At 46.8% G+C, this 16,941-nt stretch overlaps 1 protein-coding gene across 4 annotated transcripts; it reads right to left on the bottom strand.

Annotated features, from left to right (window-relative positions):
- Positions 1-679: 679 nt before the first annotated feature.
- Positions 680-10,855, bottom strand: IRX2 (iroquois homeobox 2). 4 transcript variants are annotated; one of them, XM_087930678.1, is made up of 5 exons: positions 5,821-10,855; positions 4,815-5,232; positions 3,351-4,121; positions 2,269-2,339; positions 680-1,364 (listed from the first exon to the last, which is right to left on the bottom strand). In XM_087930678.1, exons 2-4 carry the CDS (start codon positions 5,200-5,202, stop codon positions 2,296-2,298), a joined length of 1,203 nt encoding a protein of 400 aa, XP_087786804.1. In that variant the 5' UTR covers positions 5,203-5,232; positions 5,821-10,855; the 3' UTR covers positions 680-1,364; positions 2,269-2,295. The 4 variants fall into 4 exon arrangements, with proteins under 4 accessions (XP_087786804.1, XP_026556797.2, XP_087786802.1 ...); XM_026701012.2 differs by having other exon boundaries at positions 6,851-10,855; XM_087930676.1 differs by having other exon boundaries at positions 680-1,360; positions 6,851-10,855.
- Between the last annotated feature and the right edge of the window lie 6,086 nt (positions 10,856-16,941).

The following is a 16,941-nucleotide window of genomic DNA, read 5'->3' as shown; positions in this document are numbered from 1 at the left end:
AAGCATCCAGGATCTCTCCTGCTGGGATCTAATAATGCTCTCATGCCGGAACATTATTAATCATGGAATAAAATAGATGAGCCTCTTGAAAAATAAGTGTATGATTGATTAAAGGGCAGTCTAAGAAGCTATTATTCTTGTTTCATAACCGTAAGTTATATTCACTCAATTTATCTTTGGAAAAGAAAATAAATGGTTGTTTGTCTCTTTATTGAAATTTTACTATGTGGGAATTCTCATTATTTGCTGGGGAGTGCAAAAAAAAACAAAAAACGGTTGAGCTTCTTTTTCCTTTTTTTTAAAAAAAGCCCAAGATTAATGTCTTAGGTGATTAGTGCATTATAGAAATGTGTAGAAAGCCCTTGAAATGAGGGAGAATATTTTTTACTGGGAGGATTTCTTACAGTGTTTTTACTTTTTGATTACAAAAAATAGCTGCGTTTATTTCAAATGTGGGTTAAAACATCATTTTGTATGAAAAATGTTGGTTATTTCTATATGTGTATTTATAGAAATTGATTAAAGTTGAAGTTTTTAAAATTTTCCTAATAGTTTAAGTTTTAGTCACATTGCTAAATAAATTCAAAAGATATAACATATCTGTAATGCTTTGCAAATTATAATAAATTACCAAATATGCATATTTATAATGAGTAAAATAGAATAAAAAGGCAGCACCTTGTTGTAGACTAATCTGTTTTATTTACAATTATAGATATAAATTAGTAAAGAATTCTTGTTAAACAACAAGGGATTGTATAACCATCAATGTTTCAAATAAAAACCAGGCATAATTTATTTACAAAAGACTTGGGATTCCATTGCAATACAACTTGCATAAATTACTAGATTTTATATCATTACAAAAATAAATATCAAATATGTTTCATTTTGTAAGTACTTGCAGTTTCTTTAATTAATCCCTACTGTGTGTATCTTTTACAAAGAGTTTGTACAATAAGTCCTATCACACCTACAGAATATAGATATATAGATTATATATTTATATATATATATATATATATATATGTATATACCGTGGCAATGAAGTGATCAAGTCAAGATATCCTGAGAAAAAACAGATTTCCTTTTTTTTCCGTTTTTGTTTTCCTTTTTTTTAATCACACGTACATTAGGGAAACTAGACTATACCAGCGAACACACATTAATGTCCAACAAAATTCTGGTTCAGTAATTAGAGAGAGTCTGTAGATCTAAGAGTGCTCTGTGGTCTTCTTTTATACAGTGGCACAAGTTGTGATCCGGATTTAGAGTTTTGTTAGAGTTACGGATAGAGATAGATAGATTAGCTTGGGGAGAGATGATGGCTTGTTGACTTTTCTCAAAGCAATTGTGACACCTACCTGTGGACCAAGGAAAACACCAGATCATCCTCAATCTTTCATTTACACAGAATGTGTTAAAACTGGCAGTAAAGTGAAAAGGTTATTCTCCTACCTTGCCTGAGAAGGACCGAGATGGGGTTTTGGTTATTTTTAGGCAGTAAAGAATATTTGATCAAAAGATTATTATTATTTTAAAAACCCAATTAACTGCAGCAGCTTCTTGGAAATAGATGGGTAATGAATGCAGATACTCTTTGGAACCTGGCCAAGGTCTATCTCATTGTCTGTCTCTGCTATTTGAAATGTATATCAGATAAATTAAAGGCTTATTTTGATGGACCATTCTTTAAATTTAACGTCTATGTGGATACCTTATTGTACAGCCACCCAGAATCAATTGGAGTCAGAGGATGCCTAAACTGAATTAAATAAATAAAGTAGGAAGTTTTCCTGCATTTCCTACTGGCAATATAACAACAAAGGTTTCTTGCATCTATTATTTTACATGCTTACTTCAAATAGTGGAGGAAGACAATGAGATCCATTCTGGCTGGATTCTCTCTTCCCACCACACCTATCATTTCAATGAGGTTTTGGTGCAATAATTGCTCACTCCTTTATATCTTTAACTTGCAAATAACATTTAAAAAGTCCAATTTAAGTATCCATTCCAAAAGGGATGGTGTGCGTATAAAACAGCTAAACAGTTTTCTGCAAAGTGAAACAAAAGGGTCAAAATGCAGTTGGAGGTCCTTGGTAATCATAGTCTTTGGTAATGGAGCAAGAAATGAGCATTAAGCCAATTTACAGGCCTGGGCAATGCGTCTTAGGACCTGATGCCAAACGATGCCCCCTAACTAGTGCAACAGAATAAAAGGCAGAAAGAAAAAGGAAAAGAAAAGAAAAAAAGGGTCTCACTTACTTGCCTGGCTGCTGTGTGATTGCCCTTCTATAGGTATGGTTGTACTCCTACTGTGCACATTTCAGTGGGGTCTGTCAAAATAGAAGCGTCAGTTAGTCACAGGACACAGCTGGCTAACTAGATTATTCACTCTGGGCTACAGCTCCTTCTTGCACAAAAGCTCAGAGCTGGTTGCTTGAAAGGGCCTGCCCCCCTGGCATCATTTCTCAGCTGATGGAGATTTAAGGGGAGGGGGCATAATTGCTCATCAGGAGACCACCTTTCCTAATGATCTCCCATTTAAAGCTTAAGTAAGCTCATCAGGGTTCGTAGTAGGGCGATAGGACACCCTGAGATGGGGTGGTTGTACAAGCTGCCATCCTCGGCATCCAGAGTTTAATAACCCCACTCTGACCTTCTGCGGACTAAATATACTCACGGAGGGATCTCAATCTAGCTCACAGACTGCCAAAATTTCTGTTTGTTTCAGAAAATGAGTGGGTGTTCTTGCTACTACACTACTATCACATTTACTCAAAACATTGACTCCAGAATTAGGAATGTTAGATGTGTCGTATTTACCCAAGCTGGCATTCTATCTGTGTAGCTTTCCATTTTTCAGGTATTAAAAATTCATGACATAACTTTTTTTTAAAAGGAGTTTTAGAACCGGTTTGAAGTAGTTTTCACCACCTAGACTCCCCATTTCATTTTTTGTTTTTTGTTCCCTCAATCTAGTTTGGCTAATTTTGGAAGGCCCTATTTGCATTTATGAGTTCCTAGAAGGAGGATCCTCTCCCCTTCAGTGAAACAGCGCTTCGGGCAGAATCTTGATTAGGATCGCAGCCCAGGATCCCAAACAAAACAAACCAGAAGCGAGGCCAGTGGCGTCTCAAGGAGTTGACATGCCCTTTGCCTTTGCCTTCTCGGGCTATGGAAAAGCTGCCTCCCCACCCCACTCCTCCATCTCTGGACCGTCTATTCCGCTCCCCCTCCAGTCTTCTCGGGGGTGATCGGGAAGGCCTCCCGCTTTGGCCGCTCCTGGTGTCGGCTAAGCGGGTTTGTCTTTCCTTGGAAGCAAAAACGAGAAATAGTTTACCTACCTTTCTTGGGATCGGAACTGGGAGGCTTGTAATGCTGTTCGAGGTGGCTTGTGATGGTTTTCAGCGAGGTTTCCGAGCCCGCCTTCAGAGCCGCACTGCCGCCGCCGCCGCCGCCGCCAGTTAAGACCGCTTGGTTGAGTCCCTCGTTGGAGGCCACGGCGGTCGAGTTGTACCTCAAGATGCCCTGTCCCTGGAGGGCGTTGAAGTTTCCGTAGTTTGTGTAATTGCTATAAAAAGGCGACGTATAATAAATATGCCTCCCCAAGAGCGAAGAAGGCGAGTAGGCAGCGTTGTGTGGGGCGGAAGGCGGGGGGCCCGAAGGCGGGCAGCTCTGGCCCAGGCTGTGGCTGTGGGGATGCGAGTGCGGATGTTTAAGGTCCGAGGTGGCGATTTCTGCCAGCGACCAGAGCTTGGGCTTGCTGGCTTGCGTGGTCTGGGAAGCCACCGAGGGGGAGATCCGGGCGTCCAGAACAGCTTTGGCGGCGTTTCGGGCAGAATCCTGCCCGTGCGGGTGGCCCAGGAGCGGGGCTTCTACCCCAGTGAGAGGAGACGAAGTGACGGGCTTGGGGGGGAGGCCTCTGCCCGCCTCGTCGTTTTCCTCGTCCTCATCCTCGTCCTCTTCGTCGTCGTCTTCCTCGATCTCCTCGTACTTGTCCTTATACTCCGAGCCGGACTCGCAGAGTGGGTCCCCTGCCCTGCACGGGCCCTTCTCCACATCCGATTCGGCCGAGCAGGAATGGTCGGTGAGGGAATCCACCTGCAAGCTGATCCCTGCAGCAAAGAACCAGAGAAGCTGACAAGGGAACAGGGCGACCAGCAGCCCCAAATCCCCCCCCGCTCTCCTGCCCACCGCCAGGGAACTCCTTCCAACACGAAGCTCGGATGACTCTTCGAGAGCTCGCGCCCCAGCGCCCGTCTCCCTACCCGGCTCGCCAGGCCTTAAACCGGACGCCACCCTCTGCAAGGCCCCAGGCCTTTTGCCCTACTCTGAAGAGAAGGGCCGCGGCTCGTCTGGCCGGAACTTGGCCGAGAAGAGAGCCGCGCAACGGCCTCCCCTGCCTTTCCCCTCTTAGCGCTTCTTAGTGGTGTAAGGCCGACCTTTCCTGCCGCCTGCAGACACTATATTCCTAAAGCTTTTGAAAGAGGTAGCATAAGGGCCCCAGCATTGCTCCCATTATTCCTCCAGCTCTTCTATCCGATGCAGTAAACGAGGCCTACCGGTGGGAGAACCTCACAGAAACTTTCGCTTAGTGCTGATTTATTTTTTATTTTTTGCTTTGTTTTGTTTTGTTTGGGGGGCGGGGTGTTGAGTGTTGGCTAGACCGGAGGGGCTAAAGGCCGTCAGAAAGAGACGGCCGCCGAAACCTCCTTCCTAACTATTCCAACATGGAGCGATCCCGAAGCAGGCGGACCGCCGCCGGCGCGTTCACCCCCACCCCGCCCGCCCCGTGGTCGAACTCTCACCTTCATCCTCCGCCGACGTTTCGTTGCTGTCCCGCCCTTTGTCCGAGCCGGTCTCCTCCTTGCTCCGGATCCCGCCGCTCTCCCCTTCCAGGTCCTCGTCCTCGTCCTCGCTCTTGTTGCGGGGCGCCCAAGTCATCTTGTTCTCCTTCTTGAGCCTCCGGCGGGCGTTGGCGAACCAGGTGGAGACCTGCGTGAGGGTCATCTTCGTGATGATGGCCAGCATGATCTTCTCGCCTTTAGTCGGGTAGGGGTTCTTGCGGTGCTCCTGCAGCCAGGCCTTCAGCGTGGCCGTGGCGTCTCGCGTGGCGTTCTTCCGGTAAGCCGGGTCATTTAGCTGATAGGGGTAGGCTGGGCTGCCGTAGGGATGGTAACTGATGGCCCCGCTCATGCCCGTCGTGTGGGCGTCGTAAGGAGAACCCTGCCAAGCGCCAAAGCAAAGTGTTTACTCAGCTATTTCTACAACTGGTCGTCGGCACAAATATAGTATTATTATTAAAATATAAGGGAACAGAACAGAGCACTATATATAATGATTTATTTTGGGAGGGAACACTCCTATGCATTTTCCTTTATAAACAAGCCCGGGTGATATTGGAACCAGATTCCTTCGCCTTCGGGAAAAACTACTGAAATTGTCATTTAATAATTTCAATTTATTTAATACATTTGTTTATTTTCCTCTCTAAGACTCCTTTCTACTATCCCCCCCCCCCCAGGGAGCGAGCGGGGAGGGAGAGATAGGAAGAGAGAGACAACAAAACCCCCCACTTAGCAATTCAGCCCGCTAATGCATTGCAAATCCAATTTGCAAACCAGGAGATATGCACCGTTTCGAATTGGTCAAATACGATATAATTAGCATTTTAATTCACCCTTTAAACGTTTAAATTACGCTGGTTTAAAGTCTGCGTCATATGAGAGTATGGAGAAGGGAAGGAAATTAGTTGAGCAACTTGGTAAGTTTTATAGCCGGCTCAGGAAAGAAAACGACATGCTCCAACTTTACCTAATGTTCTTAAATAACCCATGGAGAAAAAAAGAAAGACTTGGCAACTTGCGGGTGCTTTTCTTTTGCCACGAGAAAGTCAAACAGAAGAGCATTTGAGTTGGGGCTCTCATCATCCTAAATAAAGATCGCCCGGCTGGGAGAAAAGGCGAAGGTTATGGGAGAGAGGAGAAGGGAGGGAGAAAGGGAGGGAGGGGAGAGAGACTCCAGCCAAAGACGTTGGATCTGATATCTCGTGCGTAGTGAAAGAAAACGAACCCTTCTCCCCACTTTCCCAGGACCAATTGGCTCTGCTATCTTTAATCCTTCATCGGTTTGCAATAGCTACAAAATACGCACGAACGCCGACATTAACATACTTTGCAGCAATCGGAAAGTGGTGGACATCTGCCCGAAGCTGCGTGAAAAGTGCGCTCTTACACACACACACACACCCCCGCGCGCGCGCTCCTGGCTTGGGCTCCTTTAAACCAGTGAAACGTATAAATTACACAATCAGAAATAAAAGTGGACAAAAAGAGACAAATAAGAGAAGAAAAAGAAACTTAACAGAAAAATAGCGAAAACATAAAATAGAAAGGAAAGTGAGAAATCCAAGGAGGAAAAAAAAAACAGAGGAAAAGGGAGGAGGAAGTTTTTAAAAACCCGGGGGATACAAAGAAAAGGAGAAGAACCGAAGAAAGTAGAAAAGCAGCGAAAGGTAGCACAAGCGAAGAACAAAAAGCAAGCAAGCAAGAAAGAAAGAACGAAAGAACGAACGAAAGAAAGAACGAAAGGAAGAAAGCTTCCAGAAAGAGAAAGCCGACGAGGGGAAGGAAGATAGCTGTCCACTCCTTTCCTCGGTTCACACGGGGAGCTTAGCGCGGGGTCCATTCACACGATCCCCCAGCCTAGCCCAGATGGTCTCGGAGATTCGAGTGGGGGGAGCGATGGATGAGGAGGAGGAGGAGGAGGAGGAGGAGGAAGATGGAGGAGGCGGCGGTGGTGAAGGATGTCGCCGAGGCGGCTCGCTCGCTCGTCAGTTACCCACCATGTAAGAGGGGAATCCCGTGGCCGGGTCGGTGGAGTACTGAAGCGGGCTGCTGAAGCCGGTGGCTGCCGCTTGGGCCGTGAACGCCGCGGATCCGGGATAAGGGCTGAACGCCGAGCCCGAAGACGATCTGGCCAGCTCTTCGCTCCTGGGCGCCGCCAGCGCCGACGCCCCGTAAGCCGGGCAGGAGTAGAGCGCCAGCGAGCCCGGGGGCTGGTAGAGGTAGCCCTGAGGGTAGGACATAGCTGGCCGGCCGACTGTCAGCGGGCGGGCAAAAGGAACGGAAGCGGGGGCCTGGGCTGAGCGCCGGGCGGAGAGGAGGAGGAGGAGGACGGCTGGCGCTTCAGCGGCTAGGCTGCCGCCGCCGCCGCCGCCGCCGCTGCTGTTTGCTGAGCACTCCGGCCGCGGAGGAGCTCACAGCGTCCGCTCCATAGGCGAGGAGGAGCCGGAGCCAAAAGGAGAGCCGGGCGCGAGGCGGAGGAAAGCCGCTCGCTCGCTCACTGGGCGCGCGCGCGCGCGCTCTCTCTTTCTCCTTCTCCTCCTTTCCCACGCAGAAGTCACCCACTGCTGCGGGGGGAGGAGGAGGAGGAGGTGGCGGCGGCGGCGGTGGGCATCTGGGCAAGAAAGGCGCGCGGGGAGAAAGAGAAGAGGAAGAGGAGGCGTCTCCCCAAAGCCCGGCGGGGAAGAGGTCCAAAAGAAGGGAGAGCGGGAAGTAAAACCAGCCTCGGCCGGGCTGCCCTGGGTAAGCAGTCTCCGCTGGCTCCGCAATCCTTCCCTCTCTCCTGCGCCCGGAGCCCGCCGGTAAGGCAAGGCGAGCTTCCCCCCCCCTCCACCCAGCGCCTGCGACAAGCCTTGGATTTTGGAGCAGGCATAGGAGCTTGGGAAGGCGAGGAGTTTGTGTGAGGAAAGAGAGTTTCGGAGGGACATTGGCAAGGCGAGCTGTCCGTCAACGGCGTCTCATCTGCATATGCGGGAAGACACGCCCCCTCGGCCGCTTCTTCCCAGATGGAACCAAGGAGGGAAGGAAGGGCTTTGGGGCGGGACGCTGGGAAAACAAAATCAAATCAAATCCCGCCCCCCCCCCCGGTCCCTCGGCAGCGGCAGCGGCGGCGGCGGCGGCTCCTCAGAGAAAATCGCGCGCGGTGGCTTTTGAGGCCCAGCGGTGGAGCGCAGCGGCTGCAACTGAAGAAGCTGGCCGGACGCCGAGCCACGAAATGCATTCTTGTCTTCCTCTCTCCACCCCCTCTGTCCCCCACCCCCCCAGCTCAGGACGGTTATATAGCGTCACGTAGTTTAAGAGCTGCCCGCGAGGGAGGCAGGAGGCGTTAAGGGAAAGGGGGGTGGGGGGAGAGGCCTGCCTGCCACCAAACTAAAGGCATTCCCCCTTGGCACCAGGCTGAGGCTTTGACAATGGACATGTGGCTTCGTTCCATTGCAGATCAGCCCCGGATGGAGGCCTGCAACGGAACCTCGCCTCCCTAAATAAAGGAAGGGAGACCTGCATTCGTGCGGGGCGGGGTGGAGACTCGCTGCGGTGCTTGTGGGGAACTCCCTCTGGGGCCCCAAGAAGTGTTTGGGACGCCTTTGGCAAGGCTGCAATCCTAAACCCAACAGAAGCTTAAAACTTAACAAGCTTTTGGTCTCCACGTAAACTAAACGGGGACTGAGTAATAGCCGAATCAAATTCCAGGTGTTGCAGCGCAACTTCCATTCGGATGGCTAGGACGCGTGCTTTTAGGGTGGAATCAAGACACCTAAACGAGCAGCAGTAGCAAAAAAAAAAAAATGTTGGACCCCCCAAAAAACCCGACCATTAAACTGAGTTTCATGGGATCACGAGTGAGGATATTGGCACTAAGCAGTCCCTATTCCAATGAAAAGAGAAGCGGTCCGTAGACACTTTCCATTGGGATGGTTTTTATGTATTTATTTACCCCGAACTTCAAGTAATTCTTTCCCAAAACACGCGCCCCCTCCAACGAAATTCTGCCTACTTTGGGGAAGCAAAGTAAACTCCGTCGCCTTCTATTTTATCACTGACCTCTGGAGGATTTTTCTCACGCTGGAGAAAAATCTATGTGGACACTAAGAATCGACACGTATATAATCGTCAATAAGTTGGGGGAAATCGGATGATTGGTGTGTGTTGTGTGTGTGTGTGTGTGTATACACGCGCTCCGTCCCGATTCAGCAGCTGCTACGTTTGCTTCAGTTTGCTTGAGGGGACTTGAGGTACCTGGTGGTCTTTCTTTCCATTTACCCCGTTTTCTCTGCCGCCCATATTCTATACAGGCTGGCTTTACTCGAGTGTCGTCCTTGACACACGCTTTAAGCGCTTGGCCCTAAAAGCCATCCCGACCGCTTAGCTGAGGCCTTCGCGGCATTGCCCCCTGAATTGCGGGGTATAAAGAAACAAACGACTGGCGTTCCTCAGCGATTCTGCACAGGCACAACGTGGGCCGATCTCGACGGGGTGTCTTTCCGCTCAGTGACTCAACTCTGGGTAAAGATCTAAAGAACACCACAACCTCCATCCCGCCTGGTCGCCGAATGCGGCTCGGAAGCAACAATTTGCTTTCATCATCCAGCAGATGGCGGGGAGGGTGACCTGAGGTTTTCATGGGGTGGGGTGGGGGGAGGAAACACCCTTAAAAGTGACAGGTGGATTTACAAATTGTGGCTGAAGCTTCCCTCGAGTCTGATCGATTACCGAATGGGGCAAATCGAATCCGCGCACTTGGGGGATTGGAGCTAAAGCGGCTTTAATAGCCGTCTGCTTTCTAACTTCCACGGAACCCGGTGCTCGGCACTTTCTATCTCTTCGCACAAAAGCGGGAAATTTGGGTTCGAGATGCACTAGCGATCTTTTTTTTTTTTTTTTTACTTCTCTCCACTTCTCTTACATTTGACTGCTGGAAGATCATTGTCACTTTTCTTTTGCAGTGCAATGGTCGGGGAGTAAATCCACCCGCTCATAAAATTGTAGCTTAGGTGTATTTTAAAAAGTAACAGCAAATAAGCAATACCATCAGGATGAATTTAGACTTTAAGATGAAGCATAAGCTCAGCAATAACTTTCCCTAAACCTAGAACTCCCGCGATTTGAATGCTCTTTGGAATTAAATCAACCTGTCGATTGTAACGTTTAGAACCGAAAAGTCGAATGGCTGTCTTTGCCAAGAGTTGTGCTCTCTATATGGAAGACCCCTGCCCCAGCCTCCCCGCTTCAAGAGTCTCCTTATTATGGAAGCCCTTGGCCCTGGGCACCGCAAAACGAATTGGGAGCCCTCCACAGCTTTCCTTTTCTACACTAAGCAAAAAAAAAAGGAATGAGCCGCTCGTGTCTTTTATTTTCATTTTTTAACATCTCGTCAAAAATATTCGTCTTGAAATCTCGAATTGGAGTCAACGGTCGTGTGGGAAATGGGGTACAAAGAGGAACGCCCTTGTCCTCTCCGTCCCTTTTAGAATTACCGAATGGGACAATTAGGATCAAATACAATTGGGGGAGGGGAAATGCAATTGTTCTTCGTCCTCACCCTGGCCGGCAGCCCCAAACCCTTCACCCAGAGTGGTTTTCCCCATTGCTTCTTCTGTGTATGCTGGACTACAATTCCCATCATTCCTGTACCTGCTGGGTATCGGTGCAAGATGGGAATTAAATTGTGATGGAACACGTGCGTGTGTGTGTGTGTGGGAGCGGGGGGGGGGTTTGCCGGGAGAAGGTTAGAGAGGGTGGGTTTAGGAGCAGGTTCCAGCGATTCCCGAGGTATTTTCCTGCTAATAATGTGTCTGAAACTGGATTCTTACAGTCACCGGGTTCGGAGTCGGAGATGGGATCGAAACACATCCCGGGTGTAGCAAAGAATTACCAATACATTAAAGGGAATAATCAAAGTGGGGGGAAAACCCCTCCAAATATCTAGACAGTTTAAATACCCCAAGTCATATTCCTCTTCGTTTCTCATTATTTTGCTCTTCCACCAAAGAGATAATGTTGCTTTTCTTGCAAAAACTAAAAAAAAAAAAAATGGGGGAAGGGTGGTGGTTGAAGGGGGCGGAGGTGGAAAGCGGCTAGTTTTCCAATAAGTACTTAATGAATAGAGCATTACCATTTCAAAAGGCGATCGCTTGCTTTGGGGTTGATTTGCATAATTTTTCTATGGCTTCAAAACAGCAACACTACGTTGTTGCCATGCATTTCCAAACGCAAGCAGAACGCAGGCGGTGTGACAAAGAAGATTCCACCCCCACACCGTATCCTCCACTCGTGCCCCACCCCCCCACCCCCAATTTGACTCCGGGGAAGAACTAACCGGAGCGTTTAGCTATAAACGGGACATTGGGTCTTGTTTCGGGAGACTGTTTACAATCATTCTTTTCTCTCCCGGAGTTGGACTGTGCGGGTTTGTAAGGAGACGGCGCGTTAATCTTCCGTCTCCCAGGCTTTTGAGAAACCTTCTCTTGAATGGCCAGTTTTTATTTAAAAAAAAACACCCTACGGCCTTTCCGAGGTTTTAATTTCTCATTCCGCTATGATTATGCACCCCACCCCCGCCTTTCCTTTTTCTTTCCAAAATTCACGTAAGCGGCAGCGTTACACTTCAGGGCCGCCTTTCGTGCGTCTATTACTGCTAATAAATGAAAGCGATGCAAAGCGACCACAGACGCGTCGACCTTGCCAGGAGGATCCTTGCTATTTATTTAAATATTTGTTTCTTAGCAGAGGGCATTCGCCCCGTGCTTCTAAGCGCAATTAACCAAATACCCAACATTTCTCACGGTGCACTTTAGCAGAATTGAAGAAGGAGCAATCCATCATGCCTTGTCAATCAGATCTAGAAATAAAGTCTAGGGCCGGGTGGAAGTACTAAGCGCCTTTCCTCAATAAGTCATCCGCTCTCTGGATGACTTTAGAGCCATCCCAGCTATGGGTGTCTATAACTGGATGCAGCCGAGGTACTTAAGATCTCTTTAAATCCCATTGATTTCAGGCAGAGGAGAGCTGACTTAACTCTCCGCCACCAGGATCAATGGGGTTTAATCACGCAAGCTGAAGGTGGTCTGGGAAGACCATCTCGTGGAAATCAATGTGGTTTATTTTGAAGGGTATCTGCTTGAGATCGGCCTCTGGAAAGAATATCAGGATTCGTGCAGTTTGAGTTATTTGATTGGCCTTGATTAACATAGTCTTCTGTGATCCTCTCTTGTGTTGGCCAAACTAGGAATGCATCTTATTGAGTTCAATGGGGTTTGCATCTTATTGAGTTCAATAGGGTTTGCATCTCTGCGATAGGTCTGTATAGCAAGGCACTGTTAATTCCCTGAGAAAGTTTTGGATCAATCTGAAAGAAAAGGAAGGTAGGACTTGCTTCACTTAGGAGATTGGGTGTCCCCCTTCTCTCAGTGGGATTTGGGGGTGCTCTGAAGGAGCTCCTGCAAGCATACCCCGCTTAGTTGTTTCTTATCTCAGCTAGTCTTTCCTAGATAATGTGAACTGAGGAAGGGGATGACATGATCCAGGATGAGCCTTGCCAAACTGATAGCTTTCAGATACGGTGGTTGCAACAGCTGGGAATTGTGAAACTACAGGGCAGGTTTTCAGGAAAATAGCAGGTAGGAATATCTAACCTCAAAATTTGGCTCCCAACTCTAGTCCCAGATAATTCAACCCAATTACAGATGTTAAATATCTCAATAGTGCAGTCCCTATGGGACATCAAAGAAAATATAATTCAGGATGCAGGGCTCAGTCCAATGCATACTTGTGTGTAACATCCATTGAATACAGTGAGATAGCCAGCTGCTATAATTTACATGCTAGTAAATCTCTTTGAAACAAAAAGATCAGATTTCCAAGTAAATATACTTCCAATCATCCTGAAGAGGCAGGATCTTTCAAATGTTTACCTGGAAATTTTGTTGTGTTCTTTTGAGCTAGGCATGTGGGCAAAGGGATTGCACTCATATATGCAAGCCACTGCACTCCATTTCCAAACTGGATCATCCTAACCATCATCACAAACAACTAAAGGAACCATTTCAAGAATCAGTGAGTCACAAAGAAATGTTAGTGAGGTGAGAGTGCAGAATTCTTGCCTTGTGTTGAAGATGCTCAAGAAGATTACATTTCAATTCCAAATCATCGTGCAGGATATTTCAATAGCATTTGGATAGCAATATTTTATAATGCTTTATATTCATGTTAAAGAAGTTTCTGAAGAACGTGATCTGAATACTCTGTGAAGAAAGAGGATAATTTCTCCTCGGCACTACCTTTCCCAAGCATTTCGTGTAAGGAAAGTTCAGTCATTCTTATTATGACCCTGCAAAATGCACCACAAATTATCAAATTTGCCTTCCAACAATATCTGTTGAAGTGGAAATAAATACAGGGGTTCCTAATTCCAGCTGTATTGTTTAGCTTAATTGATGCACTGCAATCTCCTGAAATACATTCCCCTATATGTTTAGCCTAAACACACTTGCTATTTATGCATGGTTACCTCAGGGCATGTATCCATAGTGCCCGTCCCTTGCAAAGTGCCTCTACTGCAAGAAAGCTAGCTTCAAGGTGTGTAAGTTGCTGGGATGACCTCGGGTGATCTGTGAGGGCTTAGTGGCTCCCTTTAGACTCAACTTCCATGGGTAATATTATTCACAGCAAAGACTTCCACAGTAACTCTGGCACAACAGTATTCAGGGGAGTCACTCAAGTCACACGATCACACAAAGCTTCCGCCAGCTCTGAGAAAACTAAGATGCATGTGTGAACCAGCCACTTTGTTCCCTTAGGTGGCAGCAAGTCCCTTTAAATTCAGAACTTAATCTCTCCTTGATGTTATCAGAACTGTCCCTGCAGGCTGCGATCCTTAGAGGTAAAAAGGTTCCCTTCTAAGGAAATTCCATTGCAACAAATTAGGTGTTTTTAACTAAAGAAATGACTGTCCTGCAGCCAAATTGGGCTGCGGATGGTGCTGAACTGATAGCGGCTCTGCAAGCATCAAATCAATGCCAATATATATTCACAATTATTTGAATGTATCTGATGAGACATTTGAAAAGGCCACTTGGGCCATGGTTTACTGGTTTACTGAAGCGAGTTGTAGAGAGCGTTCCATTTAATTCAGACTTCCCAGACTGTCCTTCCCAGATGTGTTTGACAATTGCTGCAACAGTGAGCGAGGCCAATATCGTGCTGTATGTGAGTGATGGGGACTGCAGTCAAACGCTTCCAGAAAAAAACACACAGGGCTAAGGAAATCAGGCTTGGTTCGAAGGGAAGCTGTTTGGATCACAATCTGAAAAGCTTTTTTTGCTTAGAGAACCTGCCCCCCGAAAGATTGATTCACTCTGCAGATGATGGGATGACTCATCAAGACTCCCAAGGAGATACCTTAGAAAAACTTGATTTTGGACAACTTCTCAGAAACAGAAACAGTCCTATCGCCATCAACAGTAAACTCCCCAACAGCAAAATGGGTTAGGTGCAAAGAAAAAACAAATTTTGATAATGATGATGAATTTAATGATGATGAATAATGATGCTAACAGTTTTTAGATAGACGGTTCCAGTGCTAAGGAAGTTACAATATTACATTATCCAAGCAGAACCCCCCCTTCCCCCCCCCCCCATCCATTGTCTGGCACAACTGGCCCAGCTCCACCAGGAATACCAAGTAAGTTGGATGGATTAGGTTGTGTGCACATGACAAATCAAATTCTGCCTGGCATGCTACCCATTTTTAGGCCTCTTAGTAATCAGAATTGAGCACTTCATTAGTTAATTTTGCATAATTGAAGGCTGCACAGAGATTACAAACTTCTGGCATCCATTTTGTACCTATATCAAGGCTCCACCCAGAGCAGATATTTAACTCCTTGTGTTATGCTACTGAAGTGTTTTTCTTTTCCTAACAAATCTCGTTGCAGACACATTGAATTTAGTGGGCTTATTTCCAGTTAAGTCCACCTACCACTACTTTAAACATGTTTATCCAGTATATTCCACTGTATTCATTTGATCTCCTTTTAATAAGTCTTAATGAGCACACACCAAGAGCCCTCCAGATTAGATCAAAAGTCTATTTGTAGCTCCACCAAACATGTTTACTAAAGAACAAGGCTTATTTCCAAGTACAAGTGTATAAAAATGGTACTGTTAATCCAGCACTTGGTTTCCAAAAGTCTCTGGAAAAAGCCAAGTATGAAATTTCTATTTTTTTATCTCCAGCATAGATACACTGCCTCTAAACAAAGGGACTCTGTTTATTTTTTTAAAAAAATTGCTTAATACAGGGGTCCCCAATCCCCAATCCCCAGTCCATGGACCAGCACTGCTCTGTAGGTTGCCAGTAACTGGTCCGTGCAAACAAGCGAAGCCCCATCCCTGGGATGCAGGCAGCAGGCAAAACCATGGCCCCCTCTAGTCTGTGGAAAAATCTTTCTCCGTGGAACCAGTCCCTGGTGCCCAAAAGGTTGGGGTCCGCAGCAGTGGGGAAGAACAACACACACAACCTTCTTCCATCCTTGTTCTCAGTTCTCATCCCTGGGGAGGCAGGGATGGCCCTGGTTTCCTTCTTTCTGAGGCTGCTTTTTGGAACTCCCTCACATCATTCTTTATTTCATTTTCTTTCATCTTAGGAGATGCCCATCATGGGTGGGTGGGTGGGTGGGTAGATTAGTCTAGGAAAGCTCAATCAGTCTAAAATCAGACCTCCTTGCTCAGTGGTGCCTTGATCTATGTCCTTCTGTGTTCTGTGATGAATGGATGTTCTCCGTGACGATTAGGGGTATGCTGAAAAGGGTCAAGGGGAGAAAACCAATCAGCGAGTGGCAGTCTCAAACATCTGAACAACACAGTTTAGCAGTGATTCAGAAGAGACCCAAGAGAGACTGCACAAGAATTAGCAACATTGTTTTGTGCAGACTCCAAAATGATTGGAGAGCACTTCAACTCAGCCCCCCATCTGAATCTCAAAACAAAGTTCTAGGGCAGTTTATAGAGACCTGTTGCAGCTGAGACAACCCCAAAGCCATTTTCTTACTAGCGATTTACAGCATCTGGGGACATTATCCAACTATGGCTCTGCCGATATACCAGTAATGAAGACAGGCTTTTTTATTGTCACAATGATGGTTGGGTGATACTATCAGATGCTATAAATCACTAATGAGGAAATGGTCCAAGACTCCTCAGACTATAAAGTTTACACTGCTCTTGCACTTATATGCTTTCACAGACTGGAGCTCACTTTATTAGATGTGCAAAAAATACTCCCTGTCTTCTTGGCCAGCTCTATAAAAGCATAGCTTCCTGCATAGAGTTGGTGTCAGTCTTGCCAAGTTGGCAGCCCCCAAAATAGTTAGATTACAGTTCCCACTTTCCTGAGGTCAGTCCTTTATTGAAGTTGAAGGACTTATAGCTGCAGGGCCCAAGATTGAAAAAGGCAAAAGCAATGACAATGAAATGAATGAGTGAAATAACAACACAATAACAGTGTAATTGTAACAGAGTTGCAAGGGACCTTGGAGGTCTTCTAGTCCAACCCCCTGCTCTGGCAGAAAACCCTATATCATTCCAGACAAATTGTTGTCAAACCCCTTCTTAAAAACTTCCAGTGTTGGAGCAGTCTCGACTTCTAGAGGCAAGTCTTCCACTGATTAATTGTTCTAACTGCTAGGAAATTTCTCCTTGGTTCTAGGTTGCTTCCCTCCTTGATTACTTTACATCCATTGCTTCCTGTCCTGCCTTCAGGTGCTTTGGAGAATAGCTTGAGCCAATGGTGGGATTCAACATTTTTTATTACTGGTTCTGTGGGCATAGCTTGGTGGGCGTGGTGTGGCTTGGTAGGTGTGGCTTGGTGGGCATGGCAGGGGAAGGATACTGTAAAATCTCCATTCCCTCCCCACTCCTGGGGGAAGGTTACTGCAAAGTGCCATTCCCTCCCCACCCCACTAACCTGCTTTCCAGCTCCGTTCTCCTGTGCAGGGCAACAAAAGAAGACCCAGCTAATCATCTGGGACTCAGGAGGCAGAGAATAGATGGAGGTGGGGCCAGTCAGAGTAGTTCTCCAAACTACTCAAAATTT

This window comes from Pseudonaja textilis, chromosome 3 (assembly GCF_049901715.1).
Source record: "Pseudonaja textilis isolate UNSWEBS1 chromosome 3, rPseTex1.2, whole genome shotgun sequence".
Taxonomy (NCBI): Eukaryota; Metazoa; Chordata; class Lepidosauria; order Squamata; family Elapidae; genus Pseudonaja; species Pseudonaja textilis.
This window is presented reverse-complemented; position numbering and strand designations above follow the sequence as displayed.

Coding starts and splice junctions, on each gene's coding strand:
- IRX2 (XM_026701012.2), bottom strand. CDS start 7,093: ATGTCCTACCCTCAGGGCTACCTCTACCAGCCCCCGGGCTCGCTGGCG. Junction 5,233..6,850: donor CGGGATTCCCCTCTTACATG/GTGGGTAACTGA, acceptor GGCGCTTGGCAG/GGTTCTCCTTACGACGCCCA. Junction 2,340..3,350: donor CAGTTCCGATCCCAAGAAAG/GTAGGTAAACTA, acceptor CTATTTTGACAG/ACCCCACTGAAATGTGCACA.